Source organism: Trachypithecus francoisi, unplaced genomic scaffold (assembly GCF_009764315.1).
Source record: "Trachypithecus francoisi isolate TF-2019V2 unplaced genomic scaffold, Tfra_2.0 Lachesis_group20, whole genome shotgun sequence".
Taxonomy (NCBI): Eukaryota; Metazoa; Chordata; class Mammalia; order Primates; family Cercopithecidae; genus Trachypithecus; species Trachypithecus francoisi.
This window is the reverse complement of record NW_022681466.1, coordinates 38,210,753-38,236,069: the sequence shown is the minus strand read 5'-3', so window position 1 is coordinate 38,236,069 and position 25,317 is coordinate 38,210,753. Positions and strand designations below refer to the sequence as shown.

The 25,317-nt window shown below is 48.1% G+C and overlaps 1 protein-coding gene across 3 annotated transcripts; it reads right to left on the bottom strand.

Moving 5' to 3' along the window:
* Positions 1-807: 807 nt before the first annotated feature.
* On the bottom strand, positions 808-25,123 carry DUSP14 (dual specificity phosphatase 14). Of its 3 annotated transcripts, none has more exons than XM_033183844.1 (3): positions 24,755-25,123; positions 3,473-3,563; positions 808-2,138 (listed from the first exon to the last, which is right to left on the bottom strand). In XM_033183844.1, exon 3 carries the CDS (start codon positions 2,044-2,046, stop codon positions 1,450-1,452), a length of 597 nt encoding a protein of 198 aa, XP_033039735.1. In that variant the 5' UTR covers positions 2,047-2,138; positions 3,473-3,563; positions 24,755-25,123; the 3' UTR covers positions 808-1,449. The 3 variants fall into 3 exon arrangements, with proteins under 3 accessions (XP_033039735.1, XP_033039733.1, XP_033039734.1); XM_033183842.1 differs by lacking the exon at positions 24,755-25,123 and adding an exon at positions 23,756-23,900; XM_033183843.1 differs by lacking the exon at positions 24,755-25,123 and adding an exon at positions 22,095-22,886.
* Positions 25,124-25,317: the final 194 nt, after the last annotated feature.

Here is a 25,317-nt window from a genome sequence, read left to right as displayed (position 1 = left end):
GTAGAACTTAGATGGAAAAAACCATTGCCACAAACCAGGTAAAATGTTTTGTGGATATCTATCTACATATGTAGCTACTGGCCTATGTACGGCTTCCTGCCAAAACTGATCCAAAAAATCTAGAAAACGATTCCTCTGGTGAGCAAGCTACAACGCCCCTGACAAATGAGGCCAAAGAGCAGGGCTGCGACCGGTTCCCATCGCACGGGCAGACTCCCAGGAGGCCCTCCATCCAGAAGGAAGGCACGCCCTAGGACAGTGGTGATTTGGGGGCATGTGGAAAGCTTTCGCCCAGTTGTGTCCCACGAGTGGGACAGAGGCGAGCTCATTCACCTTCTACCATGTACCTGATGAGCGGTGCCGCCCATTTTGTCAGGAGCAGTGACCTGGGTGACATTTCCAGAGTTAAACAAAGGCAGCCATTTTTTGTTATTTGCTTATTGCTTATACTGAGATTTGGTTTAGGGCATTTTCGTAGGTGCTCATAGTCGAGCAGAGGCACCTTTTATTGAAAACCAGTTTCTCTGATGGAGGACATGTTGCTTTGGGGTGCTCCACTAACCAAGAGGAAACCAAAACCAGCACCCCTGATCAGAGAGTGCACTCTTATCTCCCACCGCCCAGCACTGGGGACGGTGTGTCTGCCCATCCACCAGGATGTGACGCCCCGACAGGACTCTGCTGGGATGTGTATTTTAAGTGGTGTTCACAACTGTCACAGGAGCCACGTTTTAGCAGTTACTGGAGAGCACCTTTTTTTCCATCATTGACACACACACGTCCTGAAATTATTAGTAAAAATTCTAATATGTTAAGCATATAGATTTATTAAAAATAATGCTAATATAATCCTGGGCACATGGATTCCAAGAGAGTTTTTGCAGCAGATTTCATTATAGTTACTTAACAGCTAAATAATAAGGGTGTATTTATTTTAACGTTACAGAGTCACTAAATAATTAATAGAGGGGAAAGGGAAGAGTAGGGCTAATCCAGTAGAGACTGAAGCTGGTACCAACCTTCCCTAAGCATCTGTCTGGTCAGCAGCCTGGGGCAAAGCTTGTCTCTAAAGGGTTAATGAGGCCCCAAAGTGATTTTTGCACTGAGCTCCTCCTGCACCTACCAAGGTGCCAAAGGCATGAGATTCAGAAGAGAGCAGAACCAAACAGTTTATTAAACTGTTCAAATTGGTAAAAATGATTAAAAGCTAAAGATTTTCATAAACACTATTCCAAAATGTTAATTTTAAAAATGTGACTAGCAATGTATGCATTCCCTTTATGTCCCCTCCCTCCCTCCCTCTCTCTTAAAATAAATTTGAACACCCAGTGTAAAAAACACTTGAGGGAGAACCAGAAGTCAGCCATTTGAGAAGACAGTGGAGAGGGAGCAGACGGCGGGGAGCAGACACCGGTCCCACTCGGGCTGCTGACGCAGGCTTCGGTGGCACTAAATCCCCCAGTAAGGCATCAGGTGTCGGGACTCCTTCTCATAGACATCGGGAACTATGCCGTAAGGTGTCTGTACCATTTTAACTGTCGACTTCCCAAAGAGCTGGCGCTCGTAGTCTATCAGCTGCCTCCAGAAGCCTACGTTGGGCCTGATGACAGGTCGCCGGGCTTTCACCCAGTTGTACGCCTCCAGCAGGCACACGTTGTGGAATTTCATCAGGTAGGCGATACAGAGCGTGGCCGAGCGGCTCACCCCTGCAGCACAGTGCACCAGGGTGGCCCCATGCTTCCTGCTCACACTGTGGATCTTGTCAGCCACGGTGTCAAAGTACAGTCCAATGGGGGCGTGCGGCATGTCAGCCAGAGGCACTTTAACATACTCAAATTGGGGCCAGTTGAAATTAGGGATCTCAATGGTAGCATTAACAATGCAGGTGATGCCACGAGCCTGGAGGAGGTGCCGATTAGAGGCCACACTGCCTCTGCCCAGGAATAGAGAGGAGGTGATTTGAGCAATGCCTCCTATGTCTCCCTCGGAAATCATCCGAGGGGCCATGAGAGTCCTTGGTAGCGTGCTGTGACCTCTGGAGCTCATGAAGACGCCAGCAGTCACACTTGCATCGTTGGGGGCAAGACCAGAGTGTTTTATTTTCCTCCACCAAGGAATCCAAAATCACAGTCTCCTTCCTGCAAAATACAGGTATGTGTCAGTACTTTAAATGCTACTGATTCATCACAGCCTTCTGTCACGTTTGTCACATGGGAAGCGTTTTTTTTATAATACAGAGTTTTTTTAATAATACAGTACAATCTTTCAAGGATACAGGCAAATCATTTTCTATCAATTAACAGGAAAAGTCACCTAGGACACAAACATGTAAAATCAATGTAAAATCCAGCTCTCTGGTGACTGTCCAAAAAATATATACATATATGTGGGTGGGAGCTGGGCGTGTTGGCTCATGCCTGTAATCCCAGCACTTTGGGAGGCTGAGGTGGGAGGAATGCTTAAGCCCAGGAGTTCAAGACCCACCTGGGCAACACAGACCCCAGCTCTCCAAAAAAAAAAAACTTTTTTTTTTTTTTTAATTAGCTGGGTGTGTAGTCCCAGCTACTCAGGAGACTGAGGTGGGCAGATCTCTTGAGCCCAGGAGGTCAAGGCTGCACCACCACACTGCAACCTAGGCAACAGGGAGACCCAGTCTCAAACAAAACAAAACAAAGAAAAGGCCAGGCGAGGTAGCTCATGCCTGTAATCCCAGCACTTTGGGAGGCTGAGGCAGGTGGATCACCTGAGGGCAGGAGTTCGAGACCAGCCTGGCCAACACTGGGAAACCTGTCTCTACCAAAAATACAAAAATTAGCTGGGCATGGTGACAGGCGCCTGTAATCCCAGCTACTCGGGAGGCTGAGGTAAGAGACTCGCTTGAGCCCGGGAGGTGGAGGTTGCAGCTAGCTGAGATCGCGCCACTGTATTCCAGCCTGGGTGACAGTGAGACTCTGTCTCAAAACAAAAACAAAAGAAACCCAAACCAAAAACTATTTCCTATCATTCTGTGACAGTGTAAACAGAGTGACATTTCCATGGAAATAATCCCAGGCAATCTGAAGGCCATGGTCTTCAAAGTTCGTTTCTGTAAATTAAATGAGCATTTCACCTGACCTGACCTTGCGTGTGGCTAAATAACTTCACCTTCCTCTGCCATTTAATTCTGAGCTCCACGATGAATCCCACTGGCTTTTAACGTCTGAACATCGCTATCCTCCCATTATTCCAGTGTTTGCTCTTAAATGTCAATATATGTATTAGTAAGAGCAGAAAAGGAAGTTCTCAGTTTCCTGAGATTTCAGATACATCCGTTCCTCTCACCAAAAAAAAAAAAAATCACAATGCTTTATCACCTGTGCCGAGTGGCAGGTGCACCTGCCCACACCCAGGGGACTGTCGGGAAGCCTTCAGGGATTTCAGTCACACGACAGCCTCCCCGGGTGCAACAGGCAGAGAGTGCTGGGCTACTCACTTCCTGAGGAGTCCAGTGTGCGCTGCAGCCTGGGTCTGGATCCAGAAGGTCCTAAGTGAGCAGTACTGGTGACAGTGGACACAAATCAGATCTGCGGGAAGACAAGGAGGCAAGGACAAAGCCAATCAGGAAGTTCCAAAGAAGTCCTCGCGGGCTTTCCCTACCACCTTGGGTTTGACTGGAATAGAGCCAGGAAGCTGAGGAAGGTGCGCTGAACATTTCCAGGTGTGCATTTAAAGGCTGCATCAGTAAGAAACACCAGCCTAAGTCTCAGCTTTTTTGTTAATGACACATAACCCGCGGTGTGACAAACAGAGTTTTGGCAATAACACAAGACAAATCTCCTCTTACGAGAGGAGATTCAGAGAGCACAACCTATCTGCGAAATGTCCAGCACGGTGAGGACAACACGGACTCGAGTCTCTTCTGTGCACCATCAGCCAGCCCAGCAGTGGGAAGGCCTGGGTGGCACCGCGGTGGGAGAACGCACAGGTCAGGTGTCGCGAGGGTGAGCCAAGCAGCCCCGTGCCTGAACACGAGGTGGAGGGCGGTGTGCACCAGGAAGCTAAGGACAGGCGCGGCCGGGACATGGCAGATGAGGAGCAGGACCGCAGATGCAGCTGCAGTCAGGAACGCTAACTACAGGCGGTGCTGGTGTTCAGGATGGCAATTTGACATTTTCCTTCATTTGGTTTTCTTTTCCATGTTGGCCCTATTTTATTCATTTATGTTATATGAATGTCATAAAAAATGTGTTGTTCTACCACCTGTTCTCCTGCCTTTCCCAGGTAACTGTCAGACCTGCTGTGTTTTTTTACAGCTCTGTTGAGGTGTACTTGACATAGAAACTGCTATACAACTTGAGCAAGTACATAACCTGATGAGTTTTGACATATGTACACAACGGAGACACCAGGACATAATAAACATCCATCATCCTGCTCAAAATGTCCTCATGTTTTTTAATAATCCAACCCTTTCTTGCGCTTTATCCCATTCCCAAGCAACCACTGATCTTTCTTGTCACTATGGTTTGCACTCTAGACTTTTACATCAATGGACTTTTCTATATTTATACTATATAAATACATATAGGCCAAGCGTGGTGGCTCACACCTGTAATCCCAACACTGGGAGGCTGAGGTGAGGCCAGGAGTTCGAGACGAGCCTGGCCAATGTGGAGAAACCTAGGTCTATACTAAAAATACCAAAATTATCCGGGCATGTTGGCACACACCTGTAATCCCAGCTACACGGGTGGCTGAGGCAGGAGAATCACTAGAACCCAGGAGGAGGCAGAGGTTGCAGTGGAGCCGAAACTGCACCACTGTACTCCAGCCTGGGCAACAGAGCAAGACTCTGTCTCAAAAACTAAATCAACATACACACACACAACATACATATGTATGTGTATATATGGGGGTTTTTTTGGTCTGGCTTCTTTCACTCAGCATAACTTAAAACATTCACCCATGACAGTGGGTTATCAACAGTTCACTTCTTACTGCTGACAGTACTCTGCTGTGTAGAAACACCACAATTTGCTTATCCATTCACCTACTCATGAACCTGGGTTGTCTCTAGTTTAAAGCTATTGTGAGTACAGCTGCTATGAGCATCCACATACAGGTCTTTGTGCAGACATATGCTTTCCTCTCTCGGTTCAATACCCAGGAGTGAAGGTCTGGTGCCCAGACCTTCCACTGCTGGGCTGGCTGATGGTGCACGGAAGAGACTGGAGTCCGTGTTGTGTCCTCACAGTGCCGGGCATTTCGCGGATAGGTTGTGGTCTCACGTATGTTCAACATTTTTAAATGGTTTTTAAAAAGAGACGTAAAAAATTTTATATGTATATATATAATACGTATATATATGTGTATATGTGTATATGTGTATATATATGTATATATATGTGTGTGTGTGTGTGTGTATATATATATATTTTTTTTTGAGGTGGAGTCTGGCTCTGTCACCCAGGCTGGAGTGCAGTGGTGCAATCTCAGCTCACTGCAACCTCCACCTCCCGGGTTGAAGAGATTCTCCTGCCTCAGCCTCCTGAGTAGCTGGGATTACAGATGTGCACCACCATGCACAGCTATTTTTTGTACTTTTAGTAGAGACGGAGTTTTGCCATGTTGGCCAGGCTGGTCTCAATCTCCTGACCTTAAGTGATCCACCCGCCTTGGCCTCCCCAAGTGCTGGGATTACAGGCATGAGCCATTGCGCCTGGCTCCATTTACAACTATTTCTATCATTATAATGCAGGGGCTCTCAAACCTGAGCATGCCTCAGAATCCCCCAGAGGGCTGTGCGCACAGACTGCTGGACCCTTCCCCAGCTTCTGATTCCATCCCTCTAGACTGGGGCTGGAAGAGCTGCCCTTCCGAGGTGAGGCTGCGGGTCGGGGGCACGCTCGAGGACTACTGCAGAGGTGAGTGCTGTGGCTCTGTCCACACTTCCCCGGCATGACTGAGGCACCAAGCATGCTGGTGCTAACAGCTCACAAGTCCCTCCTGGACATTGCCCTTCTCTGAAGGGAGCTGCCTCCTCACCCGAGACTAGGCCCTGCTTTGGGAGCCCACATCCCATGACTGGTTAATGCCACGAGACTACACAGAGCAGTCCACAGGTGGAATCACAGCATGGGGAGGAACGAGGACACAGTCCCATAAGGAAACTGCGCGCATGTGCGTTGGATGTGAAATATGAACAGGGCAGAAACTCTTGAGAACATCCTTTCCTACAGCAGAGCAGGGTCCTGCCACTTCCCAGGCTTCCCTGGCAGAATCCCACTGGTTTAAAAAGCAAAGTCACTGTGGTAATAAACACAAAATCAGGCCTTCAGGCTGCTGGGGATGACGTTCCTCATTATGGAAAATCTGGAAGATGCTAATCAAATTTCCAAGTAGGTTATCTAGTTGTTGTCTAATTAAGAGAGGCTTGGCTGTGGACGTGGTGGCTCACGCCTATAATCCTGGCACTTTGGGAGGCCAAGGCGGGCAGATCACTTGAGACCAGCCTGGGCAACATGGTGAAACCCTGTTTCTACTAAAAATAGAAAAATTAGCCAGGCATAGTGGCACATGCCTATAATCCCAGCTACTAGGGAGGCTGAGCCAAGAGATTCGCTTGAACCCTGGAGGCAGAGACTACAGTGAGCCGAGATCGCGCCACTGCACTCCAGCCTAGGTAGCAGAGTGATGCATCCTCCCAAATTACGCTGTCTAGGAAGCCACTTGCCTTCCTGAGGCAAAGGAGCCCAGGTTCCCTGTGGAAGCCGAGCTGATTCTGTTAACTTACATTTCCTGAGTGGTGCTAGGGTACTTGGTGCTGTAGGGAAAACAGATTGTGAGCCCTCGGGGCAGAATCCAAGTGAGACAGACACGTTGCTCCCTCCCTGCTGCCAGTCCATCTCTTTGCCAACAAACCTGCTTAAAATGCCAAAGCTGGTCCCAAGTTTCAGGAAAACAACTTCCGCCAGAGGGCATGCAGAGGGCACAGATGCTATAGATGCTTCTCTGACAAACACTCCTGAACCCCTTGACAGGTTGGAAAATACATGGTTCAGAAGGGTAAGAGATTTCAACTTGAGAAGTGAAACTAGGAAAAGATGCAAGGTGTCCGGATTTCTAACTCAGGTCCACACACTGCTTCTCTGCGGTGACTACATCGTGGCTGTGTTCTCATTACCTGCCTCGCGGCGCTCCACACCTCCAGCCAGCGCCTGCCACACATGCAAGGGGGTGTGGATCTGCCTGAGAAGGTGTTTCGGTGCTACTTACAGAAAGGCTAAGCCCAGATGGGCTGAGCTGCTCGTTTCCCCTAGTGCCAGAACAGGCAACTACTGCCACATCCTGGTACACCATTTGGTGCACAAAATGTCCCCCTGGCTGCAGAGGGTGGACCTCAGCAAGGAGCAGCCCCAGAGTAGGCACTACAAGAAGCCCTAGAGTCATCCAGTTCTAAGATCAGTAGAACCGGATGGTAAAAAAATAAAAAACTCACGGGTATTACATCACAGGTGCATGAAAATCTCCTCAGTAAATGTGTCCTAGGAGACAGGGAAAGGAGATATGGTAGCAGAGGTCTGACTGGTATTGGAGGGATCACAGATTGCATGGTGCTCTCAGAGTGAACATGCCATCCTACTGCAGGGCAACGGTCTCTGGGACGAAGATGACCAGGAAGAATGCTTAAGAATGACCACATCGGCCGGGCGCGGTGGCTCACGCCTGTAATCCCAGCACTTTGGGAGGCCGAGGCGGGCGGATCACAAGGTCAGGAGATCGAGACCACAGTGAAACCCCGTCTCTACTAAAAATACAAAAAATTAGCCGGGCGCGGTGGCGGGCGCCTGTAGTCCCAGCTACTGGGGAGGCTGAGGCAGGAGAATGGCGTGAACCCGGGAGGCGGAGCTTGCAGTGAGCCGAGATCGTGCCACTGCACTCCAGCCTGGGCGGCAGAGCGAGACTCCGTCTCAAAAAAAAAAAAAAAAAAAGAATGACCACATCACTGTCTACGGTGTTCAACTTGGCCTTCCCAAGATGCTCTGGTAGTGGCACATGCTTCTTGGAGGAAAAATATGTTTTTCTGGCTGGGGGGAGGGGGTAGGGCAGAGTGAAATACAGAAAGGAAGAGCTGTCCTAAACCAACCCCAGCGGTTGTTTGTTTTGGGGGAGTGGGGGAGATGGAGTCTCACTCTGTCACCCAGACGAGAGTGCAATGGAGTGATCTCTGCTCACTGCAACCTCGGCCTCCTGAGTTCAAGTGATCCTCCTGCCTCAGCCTCCTGGGTAGCTGGGATTATAGGTGCATGCCACCATGCCCAGCTAATTTTTTGTATTTTTTAGTAGAGACAGAGTTTTGCCATGTTGCCCAGACTGGTCTTGAACTCCTGACCTCAGGGTGATCTGCCCACCTCAGCCTCCCAAAGTGCTGGGATTACAGGCTTGAGCCACCGCGCCCGGCCTGGTTTGTTCTTAACCAGCTATAAGCAACGTCGTCTTAGAGATGATGCTGGTCTTTCTGGATAATAAGCATCAAACAACACTAAGTACTGAACAAAATAAAAGATTAGTGTCTTCCCAGCGGGCCTCTAATCTCAGTAATGCATACACTAATATTAATAACACCTGATTGCTCCCTGCACTGCAGAGCTCCTGGGATGTGGGCATCACCTTGTAGCCTTGTGGTCAGCACTGGCATCCGTACCTGGAGCGGTGGGACCTGATACTCAGAATTGCTACATGGGGTCACGGTCTCATCACAGAAAGCATCCATCCTAGTGCCATGGAGGTTACTTTTTAAAAAAAAAAATGATGACAACCACCGGAATCAGCAGTTAACTGAAATTCTATCTACGGCTTTTCTTTTCATGTTCAATCAACAGCAGAAAACGGACCCAACAGTGCTTCAGATGACTGTGTAAAATGCTCTCACTAAAATACTTTCAGCTTTAGGAATTTCAGAGGGTCAGAGTATATACTGGAGAGGCCTACACTGTTACCTTTTTATATTCAAAAAGCTTATGTAATCACATTTTCTCCTTCTAATAAAGTAAATGTCTATCTAGTTCTTTTTGTTTTGAGACCGAGTCTCTGTTGCCCAGGCTAGAGTATAGTGGCACAATCTTAGGTCCCTACAGCCTTGATCTCCAGACTCGAAAGATCCTGGGATTACAGGGGTGAGCCACCAAGTCCGGCCCACATTTCTGTTTTAGTAACGAAAATGACAATCCTAGCACTTTGGGAGGCCAAGTGGTTGTATCACTTTAAGCTCAGGAGTTGGAGACCAGCCTGGGCAACATGGCGAAACCCCATTTCTACCAAAACACTCAAAAACCAGCTGGGCCAACATGGTGAAACCCTGTCTCTACTAAAAATACAAAAATCAGCTGGGTATAGTGGTGTGCACCTGGAATCCCAGCTACTCGGGAGGCTGAGGCACTAGGATCACTTGAACCCGGGAGGCAAAGGCTGCAGTGAGCCAAGATCGTACCACTGCACTCCAGCCTGGTTAACAGAGCGAGACTGTGTCACAAAAAATAAGTAAAATGTCAGCCAGGCACAGTGGCTCACAACTGTAATCACAGCATTTTGGGAGGCCGAGGCAGGAGAACTTCAACCCAAGAGTTTAAGACCAACCAGGACAACAAAATGAGACCCTGTCTCTACAAAAAAAATTTTAAAAATTAACTGGGCATGGTGGCACGCGCCTATAATCCCAGCTACTCAGGGGGCTGAGATGAGGGTGTCACTTGAGTCTGGGAAGTCGAGGCTGCAGTGAGCCATGAGTGTGCCACTGCACTCCAGCCAGGGTGACCCTGTCTCATATATACATATTAAAGTAAAACGAAGTAAAAGATACTCATAAATTGTTCCGTCACCTGGAAAGCTTTAGCAATTGTGGTAAAACATCTCAACACCTTCTACTTACTTTGGAGGAGGGGTCGTTTTTGCTTTTCTCACTGTATTAACTAACTGATATGACAGTGTTCTGAGATGAGGATAAATACAGACAAGATACATAAAGCTAAAGACTGAGAGTCACACTCTGGTTCAGCCACAGATAGTCCCTCAGTGTGACACGCAGCCAGAGCCGCTGCCTATGTAGGTGTGACCAGACCAGCCACCTCGATGTCCGCAAATAGACCAGCGCTCGTTCACACTGCATTTGCTGAGGTTAACAGAAGCTGATCATTGGTTTTTTGTTTTGTTTTGTTTTGTTTTGTTTTTTGAGATGGAGTCTTGCTCTGTCACCCAGGCTGGAGTGCAGTGATGCGATCTCGGCTCCCTGCAAGCTCCACCTCCCGGATTCAAGTGATTCTCCTGCCTCGGTCTCCTGAGTAGCTGGGACTATGCCACCATGCCTGGCTAATTTTTGTATTTTTAGTAGAGACAGGGGGTTTCGCCATGTTGGCCAGGCTGGTCTCAAATTCCTGACCTCAGGTGACCTGCCCGCCTTGGCCTCCTGAAGTGCTGGGATTACAGGCATGAGCCACTGCACCCAGCCCAATCATTGTAAGATACTAGCCAGCTGCTGGGTAGAGAATATGCCACAGCCCAAGAAGGAGAGGGGCAGTCCACTAGATAAGCAGGAAAAACCATGCCAGCATCATGACACAGATGCAAAGATCTGAAGAAGTTCAGTTCCACGTGATCAATTCACAGATTCTCCATGTTGGAAACAGAGTAGAGATAGCAAGAAGAGACCATCAATAACTATAAAAGGTGGAAGGTCTGCATTTATCTCGGTGCCATGGGGTAATGTGTTCACATCTGGAATTGAATTCTTGTATCTGGTCCTCACCCACCTTGGTGCTTCAATTGCCTACCACTCATTCACACAACTGTCTTTCACTGAGTTTGTGCTATGCGGTCAACACCCTGCTGAGTGCTGTTGTGGCTGCTGCAGAATGTATTCCCCAGAGATGGCCACAGCATCTCCCATCTCACATGGCATTCTTACAGTGTAACCTTGTTTTTTGTTTTGTTTTTGAGACAGGGTCTCGCTCTGTAGCCCAGGCTACAGTGCAGTGGTATGATTTTGGCTCACTGCCACCTCTGCTTCCCAAGTTCAAGTGATCCTCCCACCTCAGCCTCCCCATGTAGCTGGAACCACAGGTGTGTGCCACCATGGCCAGCTAATTTCTGTATTTTTTATAGAGACAGGGTTTCCCCATGTTGCCCATGCTGGTCTCAAACTCCTGGGCTCCCATAATCTGCCCACCTTGGCCTCACAGAGTGCTGGGATTACAAGCATGAGCCACCGTGGCCAGCCCTTACAGTGTAATCTTGACACTCCTCCCACCCAACACTGGGGCTGATGTCCCCTCATTTGAACCCTGAGAAACCTTTAACCTCAACCAAAAGAATACACTAAAGGCTGGGTGTGGGGCTCATGTTTGTAATCTCAGCACTTTGGGAGGCTGAGGCAGGACGACCGCTTGAGCTCAGGAGTTCGAGGTTGTAGGGGGCTATGATGGCGCCACTGCACTGCACTCTAACCTGGGCGACAGAACGATGCTGTCTTTAAAACAACAAACAAACAAACAAAAAATACAGTGGAAATGATGCTTCTGAGGCCAGAGTACAAACATGTCGCACACTGCTACCTTGTTCTCTTAGGACTTGCCTTTGGAACCCAGCTGCCATGCTGGGAGGAAGCCCAAACTAGCCCAACAGAACGACCACATGGAGACACCATGGGCATTTCGCTGACATCCCAACTGAGGCCCCAGCTGATACCCAAGCTCAGCCACTAGATATGTGAGTAGAGATACTTTATTATGGTTACAGCTCCCAGTCATCAAGTCACCCCTAGGCTTTGAATCTCCCACCTGAGGCCTCAGACATTGTGAAGCAAAAGCACGTTGTCCCTACTAGTGAGGCCCGAATTCCTGACCTACAGGAATCTGTGAGCACAATACAAACAATCGTTTTAGGCCAGGAGCAGTGGCTCAAGCCTGTAATTCCAGCACTTTAGGAGGCCAAAGCAGAAGGACTGCTTGAGCCCAGGAGTTCGAGACCAACTGAAGCAATGTGAGAAGACACTCGCTCTACAAAAAAAAAAAAAAAAAGCTGGGCGTGGTGATGTGCACCTGTGGTCCCAGCTACATGGCAGGCAGGGGCAGAAGGATTGTTTGAGCCCAGGAGGTCGAAGCTGCAGGCAGCTGTGATTGCACCACTGTACTCCAGCCTGGGGAACAGAGCGAGTCCCTGTCTTAAAAGAAAAAAAACACAGGGACTTACAAACAAAACAAATAGTTATTTTACAACGCATTTTAGAGCTGTGTGATGCAGCAATAGGAACTAGAGCAGGGATATACAGGTAACATAAGGCTTAACCCTGTGCTAGGATTTTATCATCTAACAGCAATGACACAAGATACACATCCAAAAACAACTGAATAGCAGTAAGAGACGGACTACCATTGAGTGAACGAAACAACTGGTGCGAACTGGGTGCTGTAGCAACACAAACAGGATCCAAGCTAAGTAAACACAGCCCATAGCACTGAAAACCTAAGTTGTTTCTTGGGGAGTTGTTTTATAGAACGTATATCATGCTTTTTCTCCTCCCATTTCTACCTTTCAAGAGCCCCCTTGTCCAGGCATGGTGGCTCACACCTATAATCCCAGCACTTTGGGAGGCTGAGGCGGGCAGATTGCCTGAGGTCAGGAGTTCATGACCAGCCTGGCCAACATGGTAAAACCCTGTCTCTACAAAAATTAGCCGGGCGTGGTGGTGGGTGCCTGTAATCCCAGCTACTTAGGAGGCTGAGGCAGGAGAATCATTTGAACCCGGGAGGTGGAGGCTGCAGTGAGCCAAGATCACTCCACTGCACTCCAGCCTGGGTGACAAGAAACTCCATCTAAAAAAAAAAGAGCCTCCTGTTTTAGACTGGCAATGGGGGCTATACTCCATTGGAATGGAGAATAAAGCCTTTTTCTACAGCCCTCACTATTCAACAAGTATGACCCAAGTCCCAGCAGCATTGATACCACCTCTCCAGAGGCTTGAAAGAAATGCAGAACGCAGGCTCTATACCAAGATCTACGGAATCGGCTACAGCAGGTTAACAAGATCCCAGGTGATCTGTATACACAGTTTTTAAAAAGTGCAAACTGAAGATTAAACTCATTAAAAACTAACTTAATACAATGTGAAAATCTGCCTCACTCTGCCCCCTCTGACCTATGGCAGCACGTTCGGGCGCCTGTCCCACGTAAGCCACATGACACTGCTCAGCCTCTCCCCATCAGTATCATTCTGCTATCGCGGTTCCCAGAGACTCAGAAGTAAACGCAGGTTAAGAGGCTTTCCCAGACTCTACATAGAAAATTAGTAGCCCCATTGGGACCAGAACCGTCCTTCCATGAGTTGTCCATTTATTGCTTAAGTCATACAATCGGACCACAACGGATCCATCCATTCAAAGTCTACCAAAATGCACATTTCATTGTGGGCGGGGCGGGGGGGGAACTGCGGGGGGGAGGGGAACTGCAGAGAGAAAGGAATTAAGGAAAATAAGGTCAGGTCGATGTGACTGTGCTTTACTTCTACAGTCTAGGGAGTAATGTCTAAGAATCCTAAACTGTTGTGGTACAAGATGCTCTTCAGGTGTGAAATATCCAATAAAACACTTTCAAAAGTCCACAACTGTATTTCAACTTGTTCAGTGAGAACTGGAAACCAATTTGAGCCAACAGCTTATATAAATAACACTTTAAAATCTCTTAGGAGTAAGTGGTAAAAATTAAACGTGAATCATATGTGCTTGGTTAAATGATAAACTTTTATTTATGTAAGTCAGAACATCTAGAGGCAAAGCACTTTAAAAAAAAAAAATCACATATCAGCAATAAAACCCAGGTAGGTATAAGTTTGCCTCAAAACTGTCAAAGTTACTACTACCCTCTGAGAAGCAAGACCAGGAAATTGCAGAAAATGCAGGTCTTTTCATAAATAAGATTTCAGTCCTTACAAGTTCATTATTACTTTAAGGGAAGATAAAGAACGGAATTTATGGCCGGGCACGATGGCTCACGCCTGTAATCCCAGCACTTTGGGAGGCCGAGACGGGCGGATCACGAGGTCAGGAGATCGAGACCATCCTGGCTAACACGGTGAAACCCTGTCTCTACTAAAAAATACAAAAAAACGAGCCGGGCGAGGTGGCGGGCGCCTGTGGTCCCAGCTACTTGGGAGGCTGAAGCAGGAGAATGGCGTAAACCCGGGAGGCGGAGCTTGCAGTGAGCCAAGATCCGGCCACTGCACTCCAGCACTCCAGCCCGGGCGACAGAGCAAGACTCATTCTCAAAAAAAAAAAAAAAAAAAAGAACGGAATTTATAAATTAGAATAAAGTTCACAGGACTAAGAGCTCAGCAGTTAATAATTCACCCTTTGATCATCTCACCCTTTGATGTCTCACTAGACATACCAAAATCCTTAGAACTTCAGCAGTAAGCTGCAACCTTCACCCTGTGAGGAATTTCTTACAACTGGTCCAATTCCACATCTTTTAGTGATTTTATACCAAATTAACTTCATTTATAATGTACTGATAAATTAATTTCCCATTTTTCTTTACAAATCAAAGGCACCTATAATTACCACGCTAGAGTTTCTGAGCAGGGTGACGTAAACAGTTGAGTCTTCTGCTTCAGCTGGATGGAGGGAACTGACGAAGGCCATGCCCACTCCCACGCTGAGAGCAGTCCTACTGCACTGTGAGGGCAACTGGGTGTTTGCGCCATCCTACAGCAAAGGGTTTCAGCTGAACGAGAGGGGTCCCAAGGCAGAGGATCCTGAGGTTATTCCCTTGGCTTTCACTGAAAAAATACTGTCTTAAAACGCAGTATGACAATGTAATAGTTCCCTTTAGAAGACTACATTACTAATTATTAAAACATTTCTAGGCTGGGCATGGTGGCTCACGCCTATAATCCTAGCAGTTTGGGAGGCGGAGGCGGGTGGACCACCTGAGGTCAGGAGTTTGAGACCAGCCTGGCCAACATGGTGAAACCCTGTTTCTACTAAAAACATAAAAATTAGCCAGGCGTGGTGGCAGGTGCCTATAATCCCAGCTACTCAGGAGACTGAGGCAGGAGAATTGCTTAAACCCAGGGGGACGGAAGTTGCAGTGAGCCGAGATCACGCCACTCCACTCCAACCTGGGTGAAAGAGCGAAACTCCGTCACAAAAAACAAACAAAAACACTTCTAGAGGGTCAAATGTGGTGGGTCACACTTGTAATCCCAGCACTTCGGGAGGCCAAGGCAGGAGGATTGCTTGAGCCCAGGAGTTCGAGGCTGCAGTGAGCCAGGATCATGCCACCGTACTCCAGACTGAGCCAGTGAGATCCCATCTCTTAAAATAAAAAAATAAAAAAAATTTAAAAGTTTGCCAACTGATATGGTTAGGCTCTGTGTCCCCACCCAAATCTCACCTTGAATTGTAATCCCCATATCCGCGTGTCAAGGGCAGGACCAGGTGGAGGTAACTGAATCATGGAGGTGGTTTCCCCCCATGCTGTTCTCGTGATTGTAAGTGAGTGAGTCGCATGAGATCTGGTTTTATAAACGTCTGGCATTTCCCCTGCCTGCACTGACTGTAAGTTTCCTGAGGCCTCCCCAGCCATCTGGAACTGTGAGTCAATTAAACCTCTTTCCTTTATAAATTACCCAGTCTCAGGCAGTTCTTCACAGCAGTATGAGAATGGGCTACTACAGCAATCCTTGGCTGAAATTAGTAAGTTATAAAACCATCACAGCATAGCAGACGCACTTTTCAAAGTGTGGTCCCAAGGAGTCCTACACGAGAATCACCTGGGCTGCCTGTTAGACTACAGAGTCCTAGACCCTACCCCAGACCTAATTAATCAGAATTTCTGGAAGTGAAGGCCTGGGAATTCATATTTCTAGCAAGCACATTTTTAGAAGGAATCTAAAAGTATTATTAAGAGTAATCTGATACTGTGGAAAAACATCAATATTATCTCCTGTGCTTTCTAGGAGGATAAACGGAAAAAGAAACTCCATAAGTGTAATTTTTGTAAAAAAAAAAAAAAAAAAACAACTAATTACTTTCAAATAATACAGTAGTCATCTGGATTTAAGATACAATCTAGGCCGGCGCGGTGGCTCAAGCCTGTAATCCCAGCACTTTGGGAGGCCGAGACGGGCGGATCACGAGGTCAGGAGATCGAGACCATCCTGGCTAACATGGTGAAACCCCGTGTCTACTAAAAATACAAAAACTAGCGAGGTGGCGGGCGCCTGTAGTCTCAGCTACTCGGGAGGCTGAGGCAGGAGAATGGCGTGAACCTGGGAGGCGGAGCTTGCAGTGAGCTGAGATCTGGCCACTGCACTCCAGTCCCGGCGACAGAGCGAGACTCCGCCTCAAAAAAAAAAAAAAAAAAAAAAAGATACAATCTAGTACACAAACAAGTTCCACCATTTCCATTTTGGATCATCTTTGGCTGAAAGTTTACAGCAAGTACTTGAAACTCTTTTTTTTTTTTTTTTAGAGACAGAGTCTCGCTCTGTCACCCAGGCTAGAGTGCAGTGGTGCAATCTTGGCTCACTGCAAGCTCCACCTCCTGGGTTCACGCCATTCTCCTGATTCAGCCTCCTGAGTAGCTGGGACTACAGGCGCCTGCCACCACACCCGGCTAACTTTTTGTATTTTTAGTAGAGAAAGGGATTCACCGTGTTAGCCAGGATGGTCTCAATCTCCTGACCTCGTGATCCACCTGCCTTGGCTTCCCAAAGTGCTGGGATTACAGGTGTGAGCCACCGTGCCCAGCCATAATTTTCTACATGATTTCAATTTCTAAAAGTAAAAAATATTTTTAATAGAAGAAAATTAACACATAGTTGTCAGTCCAAGCCCTCTCTCCACTTCTGGCCTGAGCCTGCCAGTGCTCTTTATATAGGAGCCAGAATAACAAGTTAATTTGGGGGAGAGAATCATCAAAGATTTATAACGATGACACGAAGTGTGTCTTCATTACAAATGTTTTGTGTTTTATAATGAAACGCAAAGATGTAAAAGATTTACATTTTAGCTAAATTGGCAAAATTCTTCATTATAAATCTTCCAATCTGTATGTAATTTGTATGTTGACAGTACTTTCAGAAGTTATTTTTATGAGTGCTTCCTTAAAACTTAAAGCAAGTTCAGGGCCAGGCGCGGTGGCTCACGCCTGTAATCCCAGCACTTTGGGAGGCCAAGGAGGGCGGATCATGAGGTCAGGAGATTGAGACCATCCTGGCTAACACGGTGAAATCCCATCTCTACTAAAAAATACAAAAAATTTGTGGGGCATGGTGGCAGGCGCCTGTAGTCCCAGCTACTCAGGAGGCTGAGGCAGGAAAATGGCGTGAACCAGGGAGGCGGAGCTTGCAGTGAGCCGAGATTGCACCACTGTGCTCCAGCCTGGGCGACAAAGCAAGACTCTGTCTCAAAAAAAAAAAAAAAAAACCAACTTAAAGCAAGTTCACCTCCTGGTCACCCTCCCAGGCAGGGAAGCCTGGTGCTAAGGCGCTCTCTGCCATATAATGTTCACTAGTCAACAGAAGCGGCATGTTCTAGTTAGGGAGTTTTCTCATATGTACCCACACACCCAAAGACATAAGGAGTCCAAAAAAAAAAACTCGCCCTAGGTCATTGACGCTGAAACTGTTCTGGGACAAAGACAGAAGTAAACCCAGCAGTTGCATATGAACTTCAAAAGAACCTTCTTGTCCCCTGAGGTTTCAATATGGCATGGGGTATAAAAAGCTGACCCAGGCCGGGTGCGGTGGCTCAAGCCTGTAATCCCAGCACTTTGGGAGGCCGAGACGGGCGGATCACGAGGTCAGGAGATCGAGACCATCCTGGCTAACACGGTGAAACCCCATCTCTACTAAAAAATACAAAAAACTAGCCGGGCGAGGTGGCGGCGCCTGTAGTCCCAGCTACTCGGGAGGCTGAGGCAGGAGAATGGGGTGAACCCGGAAGGCGGAGCTTGCAGTGAGCTGAGATCTGGCCACTGCACTCCAGCCTGGGCGTCAGAGCGAGACTCCGTCTCAAAAAAATAAAAAATAAAAAATAAAAAATAAAAAGCTGACCCAAATGGACCTCTGGTTGCTCTAGGCCGGTGCAAGAACAGAATGGGGTGTGCGTGGGTGAGATGGGTGGGCTGCATGCAAAAGGATATGGCTGTGGCCTCAGCCCTAGGCCTCCTCGCCCAGGCTGGGCTGCCCCTGCCCTGAAACAGGTGGAAAATGGAGCTCCTTTGTGAAAGCTGCCCGCTGGAAGGTCGACAGGGTAACAAAGAACACAACAGGGCTCCTCCCCCATCACTCAGATCAACAGGTTCCCATACGAACGACTTCTTACTCCTCCTCCTTTGGGTGTCTTTTCTTGAAAACTTCTAATTTATCTGCATGTGGTTTCTAAAATTATGATCATTTTAGAGAATCTGAAAAAAAATCTTTACTATAATGAGCAAAAAAGTCTTTGTGACTTATGTAAATAAAGACTGAAAATAGAGTGATTTAGCTATTTTCCAAGATGCTTTAGAGAAGAAATAAAAAGGATCCACAAATCTCAGTCTTTGTGCTAGTGTTCTTCCATCATCCCTCCAGCTAAAAAGGATTCCCGAGGTATTTTGTAAACCTACAGAATTGCATAACATTCTGCTCTCAGGGCAGAAACACAGCACATAATACTAGGCACATGGTAAGTACTCAACGAACACCTGAATTTAACAGCTGTTCTCAGGTGAACTGCCCATCTCTCCCCACACCCTCTCTCCTACTCCTCTTTCTCACATTCTCTCACTCTCTCACATACACACTTTAAATCCAGCTGGCAAAACTAAACACAGGCAATCAAAGTGAACCTGGCAACTCTGTTCAGAAAGCAGGAATTCAGGCCGGGTGTGGCACAGGCTGCAGTCCCAGCTTTTAGGAGGCTGAGGTGGGAGGATCCCTTGAGCACAGGAGTTCAAGGCCAGCCTGGGCCACATTGCTAGACTCCACCTCTTACAAAGAAAACGAACAAAAATGACAAAAACCCAGCTCGAAGCTACTTCTACTTTCTCAGGTAAAGGAAAATTTGGAGAAAAATACATTTAAAAGATTTAAAGGCCGGGCGCGGTGGCTCAAGCCTGTAATCCCAGCACTTTGGGAGGCCGAGACGGGCGGATCACGAGGTCAGGAGATCGAGACCATCCTAGCTAACACGGTGAAACCCCGTCTCTACTAAAAAAATACAAAAAACTAGCCGGGCGAGGGGGTGGGTACCTGTAGTACCAGCTACTTGGGAGGCTGAGGCAGGAGAATGGTGTGAACCTGGGACCCGGAGCTTGCAGTGAGCTGAGATCCGGCCACTGAACTCCAGCCTGGGGGACAGAGTGAGACGCCGTCTCAAAAAAAAAAAAAAAAAAAAAAAAAGATTTAAAGGCTGGGTGTGGTGGCTCACATCTGTAATCCCAGCACTTTGGGAGGCCGAGGCGAGCGGATCACGAGGTCAGGAGATCAAGACCATCCTGGCTAACATGGTGAAACCCCATCTCTACTAAAAATATAAAAAAATTAGCCGGGCGTGGTGGCGGGCGCCTGTAGTCCCAGCTACTTGGGAGGCTGAGGCAGAACAATGGCATGAATCCGGGAGGCAGAGCTTGCAGTGAGCCGAGATTGCACCACTGCACTCCAGCCTGGGCAACAGAGTGAGACTCTGTCTCAAAAAAAAAAAAAAAAAAAGGTTTAAAAGAGTCATTGATTCCTGTAGCACAGAGTCTGTGATTACTTTGGAACTGCCAAGAAGCACGTGTTAGGGTCTGTGCACAGTGCCTCTTAAGGATTACAAACAGGCACACAAGCGTGTGATGTGAGTCTCGTCCTCAGAGGGTACTTTCACAAGGATAGGCCTGGGTTCCTGCACAATACACTGTCCTACACACTGAGGGTTGGGCACAATGGAAGCATTTACCAGAGGTAGGATTCATTCAAGAGCCTTAGAAGACTTCTAGGTACTAGACACTTATTTTTAGTACTTCATTTTGCATATTTAAAATTTCCTATAACTACTCATCTGTTCCAAAAACAAAAAAAGATTGATGAAAGGATTCCATTAGATATTTGTCAACCAAACACAGTAGGAAAACCACTTCTGGTGTTTGGGTGGTTAGTCCAAACCATATAACTAAATATAAATACGCTGGTACGTGACAGGCCAGGGATCAGACTACCCGGGGACCTTTATTCATTCATTCAGGAAATATTCAAGCATAATTGTGGTTAAACAGCAAATACAGTGACTTACAGACTCAAGGCTGACACCACTGAAGGAATGTAAATTGGTGCCACCACTTTGGAAACCAGGTATCAACTAGTAAAGCTGAAGGTATGCACACCTGACTCAGGGCTGTTCATAATCGCCCCAGACCAGAAACGACCCAGATGTCCATCAACAGTGGACAGGTAATTTGTGGTATGTTCATAAGACAAAAATGTACTAACTGGGCTGGGTGTGGTGGCTCATACCTGTAATCCCAGCACTTTAGGAGGCCCAGGCAGGAGGATCCCTTGAGCCCAGGAGTTCAAGACCAGCCTGGGCAATATAGTGAGACCTTGTCTCTAAAAAAATTAAAAAACAAAAACAAAAACAACTACAGGCATAGGCAACAACATGGATAAATCTTTTAAAATAGTATGCTGCAGAAATTCAAACAAAAAATTATATATGTGCGTGTGTATATACATACATACACACACATACACACACACACACACACACGATGCCGACCAGAAAGGATTCACAAGCATATCTACTTTTAGTTTGCACTGAGGTTAAAAAACAAAATAAAACTATGTCAATTAGGGATTTATATTTAAGGGATCAAAACTATAGAAAAGAAGGAAGTGATTTCCATAAAAGTCAGAGTAGTTTCTGGCTAGGACCTCTGGGGGAGGGGGAGAGTGTAGAGTGAGATTCTTGACCTGCAAGACAGTTACACTTAGGTTTTCGTTAAAATAATCCATCAAATTATCCATGCATAATTCACAATTCAATAAATCTAATGTTGATTTCTGGGAATTCAGAGCCATGACAGCAATTCTGGCCAACCCTCTCTGAATGTCACTTTTTGCTGTCAGTTTCATAAGGTCAGGGACCGACCTTATTTGCCTTCTTCCTCTGTATTCAGGCACAGCACCTTGAGCATGGTAAAAGTCCTCGGTAAATGTATAATATATAAATCCACAGACTCCTGACATGAATTTTGTTTTAACCCATCCATTTCCTGAAATTACTGATTTGAAGAGTGCCCACATTAACTTTCCTTTGTCTTCACCCAGGTGAAGTGAAGCTTTCATAAATAATAAAGCCATCTTAAATGTTAGCTCTGTAAGTTTATACCCAGGCCTCGGTTGCTTTAGCAACTCTCCCTGCCTTCCACTCCCTTTGACGTTTCTTTATAAGCAAAGATACTATGCTAGTAGTCCTCGATTTTTTTTTAATAGGAAAAGTTTTCTTCTGCACCTAAGAGTAAAACCTAGGATCGTAATGATGCTACTGCTTTGAAGTTGTTTAAAAAGGGGTAATTTGCCCCTTGCCCTGAGAAGTAACACCGTCTATCAGGATTATTAAAACTGTACAAACAGTTGTACTTAAACACGTTACTTGTTCTTGACAGAAGCCAAATCTTTATGAACAGGACAAGTCAGTTTTAAAATAATTAATTTCAGTTAAAAAACCACTTTGCGCAAACAGACATTTATAAAAATGCTTAGAAAAGTCTAAAAAGATACACACAAACCGATAAAGACGCACTCGGCAGTTACTTTTGAGAAAGAGGTTCAAAAGAAAGCTTTAACCTTATTAGTAAAGTTTAAATGTCACAGAGAATGGTTAATGTATTCCTTGTGATTTTGGGAAAAGCATTTTTAATCCATTTTGCCTTAAAATCCCAATTGCAAAGGAACCGATCAAACACAGCCCTCCCTAAAGCCCACCTTTTAAAAACATTAAAGTCTTAAAGGATTTCCTGGACTTACATACTTGGCTAATTTTTTACGATATGAATATATATTTACGCCATTCTATTAATTATTATTACAAAATTCATACCTGCAGTCAACCGATATGAAAGCTTTCAGATGAGAACTCAGGACAGACACGTTCAACACTGACATTAAAACGACTTGGAATGAAGGAAACTGTCTCCAGTTTTATGGGGGAAAGCCAAAAATATCAAGCAACTACCTCTCCTCCCCCAAGCGTCAGAAGATGAGTCAGAGCTGGAGGCAGGAATAGGGCCCATGTGTCAAGCCGCCTGTGCAGGGCTCCTTCCTACCTCCTCGTGGCAACCCTCGTCCCTCCCCCAGGTCAGGGTCTCTGCCCCGGCCTGTCCCTGATGTGAAGTGTCCCTGATGCGAATTCTCAGGCGTGTCTGGCGAAGAAAAGGCGTTCACTGTGGGGGTGCCTCCTTCCCTGCGTTTCTCAAGGGAACCAAGACTGGGGTCCTTTATGAGTCCACAACAACTAACAATAACCAAATTGCAGCTCAAGGGAGTGGAGCTTCCAGACACACGCACGACTCTGCAAAGAATACAGCACCTTTGTTCCCCTGTTTTTAGAGAGCAGGAAGGAAATGAGCGGAGAGAAACTGTGACTTGTCCAGTGTGACTTAACTTTGTGGTAGAGCTGAGTCTCAGGCCTGGAGCTGCCGGCTGGACTCGGCCTCTCTGACTCTTAAGTGCTCTGTAGACTGTCAGGGAAGACGGTCCAACATTCCATTATACTTCTGAGTGGCCTTAGGGACTAGGAATTCCAGGAGACTCTGGGTTAAATCTCTTGGTCCCTATTCCTTTAAGGTTACTAAGGAACCCGGAGTTTGCTCTTCGCCTCCGTTCGTACATCTGTAAAACGGGATGGTAATGCTCTCCAACCCCCTCTCTTATAAAACCATAATGAACAGCTAACGAATTAACACACGTTAAATGTTCGGAGGTCCTGCTGGTTAGAAAGTACAAGGTGGCTTAAAAAAAAAAATCCCTGCATAGTACAACTGCATTTGTAAGTCGCTCCTCCTTCCCTAGCCTCTGGGATGCCCAGTTACCATAACACTGGCTGGTACCACTGGCAACATCCACCTAAATACAGTTATACAATCCACTTAAGGCGGCCACAGCACGCACCTCCTCTCTACACACAACAACTCAACTTCGCTCCGGAGCAAGGGTACTTAGGAGAAACAAAAAGATGTTAGCGCCGCGCACACCCATCTACCACCGCAGAGGAAGACTCAAGTTGGAGACTTGGCATCGCTGAAAGTCAAGTTGCTTCTATCCATGCACAAGAAACCTCCGGGAGATGCAAAAAGCCGCGGCGCGCTCCAAAGCGGGTGGATGCCAGCCGGACGGAGTGGCCTTCGCGGGGTTGGCAGGCGGCGGAGGGGAGGCGCGGCCGAGGATGCTGGAGCCCCGGGGCACAGGGACAGGGTCGCGGAGGCGGCGCAGCGCGGCGGGGGAGCGGCAAGGGGCGCACGCCCAGGGCCCGCAAGGGTGCGCTGCGGGGGTTCCCGGGCCTCTCCTCCCTGCGCCGCCCCGAAGAGTCAAGGACCTCCGGGGAGCAGGTGGGGGCGCCGGCACAAAGTTTCCAGAGGCGGGGTCGCGCGGGCCTCTGGGTGCCCCCTGCGCCCCGGGACCCGAAGCGCGAAGTCCCGCCTTCCCGCCCCCACCCCAACAGCCTCCCCACAACCCCCACCCCCGGGCCTGCGGGTCCCCTACCGGCGCGGCGCGGGTCTCGGATGGGGCTGCGTCCTACTGCGCGGCCACCGGCTTCTGCGGGCTGAGCGCCGCGCGCGCCGCCTACTCTTCCCTCCGCCCGCGCCCGGGGCGGGCCGCGCGCACGCTCCCTGCGCCTGGCCGCCCTCTCCCGAGGTGGGGGGACGCGACGCGGGGCGGGGGAACGCGCGGGGCGGCTGGAGGCGCGCGTGCGCGCTAGGTTTCTGCGCCGTGCAGGGTGGCCCGGGCGCGCCCCGAGCTCCCGAGGTAGCCGCCGCTTCCAGGGAGGCCCTCTGTCCGAGTCCTCTGGTCTTTTACCCTGCCTCACACACGGACGACCCCTCGCTTCCCCAGTCAGCGTCTGCCTATGAGCCGGGCTCGAGGCGGGCTGCGGGGGCGCTCTGCTGGGGTGCTTTCGGAATTGGAGAAGATTAAAGGCGAGAAAGCAAATCCGATACAGGAGTGAAGCCGCCGCAGGTGGCTAGCCCGGGCCTCAACCCCCCCTACCGCCTCCCCAGCCCGGAGAGCCCGGGAGTTGGGACCCAAGAGCGAAGGGAAAATCAGTAGCGCGGCAGTCCCTGGCTGACCCTTGCTGGAACAGGTACGGGCAGCCGTGGCGCCCGAGACCCGGAGGAGGTGAACTTCCAACCTCCATGCGCATCTCCGCCTGCTCCTGCCACGCCAAGGTGCCGTCCGAGTCTGGGAGCCCACACCCACCGCCCGAGCCCCCGAGGCAGGGCTGGGGTTCTCCGGAGCACAGGCGGGACACAGGCATTCACTGATGGCTCATTTGCTGTGTAACTCTGAGGGTCTTTTAAAATCCAGCTCTCCCCATCTGTAACATAAATCGGTGCGAAACGGACGTTTTCCAGCACAGCCCCGCCTCCCCTCCGCCTCTGGCAGGTGAGGGGAGACACGTGGGAGGCAAAGCGACTTCCTCAAGGCTCTGCCGTGAGTCAATGCACCTAAGAGTCCTGACTCCGTGCCCAGTCCTTGACTCACCAGCCCCTGCTCCTCGCCGTTGCAAATCGTTGGCCTCAGAATTGCTGAGCAGTCAAACGAGTAGGCATGGGTTTGCGGGGAGGGATGCGGGGGAGAAGTAAAACCCGCTTTTGGGGTTTACATCTGATGTCTTCAACCAAAAAGCTTTGAAGCTTTTTCATGTTCTTCCCGATCTCCACTGCCCAACCGGCTTCAGAGTCATCCGGTGCGTGCTGGAATATCTAAAAGTTAGTGACATTTTAATGATAATCCTGCGAAGCGAAAAAGGTCTAGAGAGATTTATTTTCGCCTTCATAAAAAGAGAAAGCAAAATTAAGAGAAAACAAAGCAGCATACTTTACTAGATTCAGGAAACCACTGAGTTCAAATCGTGCCTGGGAAAAGCATCTTCCTAACACTAAATTGTGACGTCAGTTCACTTAGTGACTTACTTGTTTACATGCCAATATGAAAAGAGCAAATCTCTAACAGAAAGGATTATGTTTTCCTTTCTGCTCAGCACCCCCTAGTCCTTGAAGCTTCAGTCAATTCAATGACTCAGCAGCACAGATAGATGCATCCTT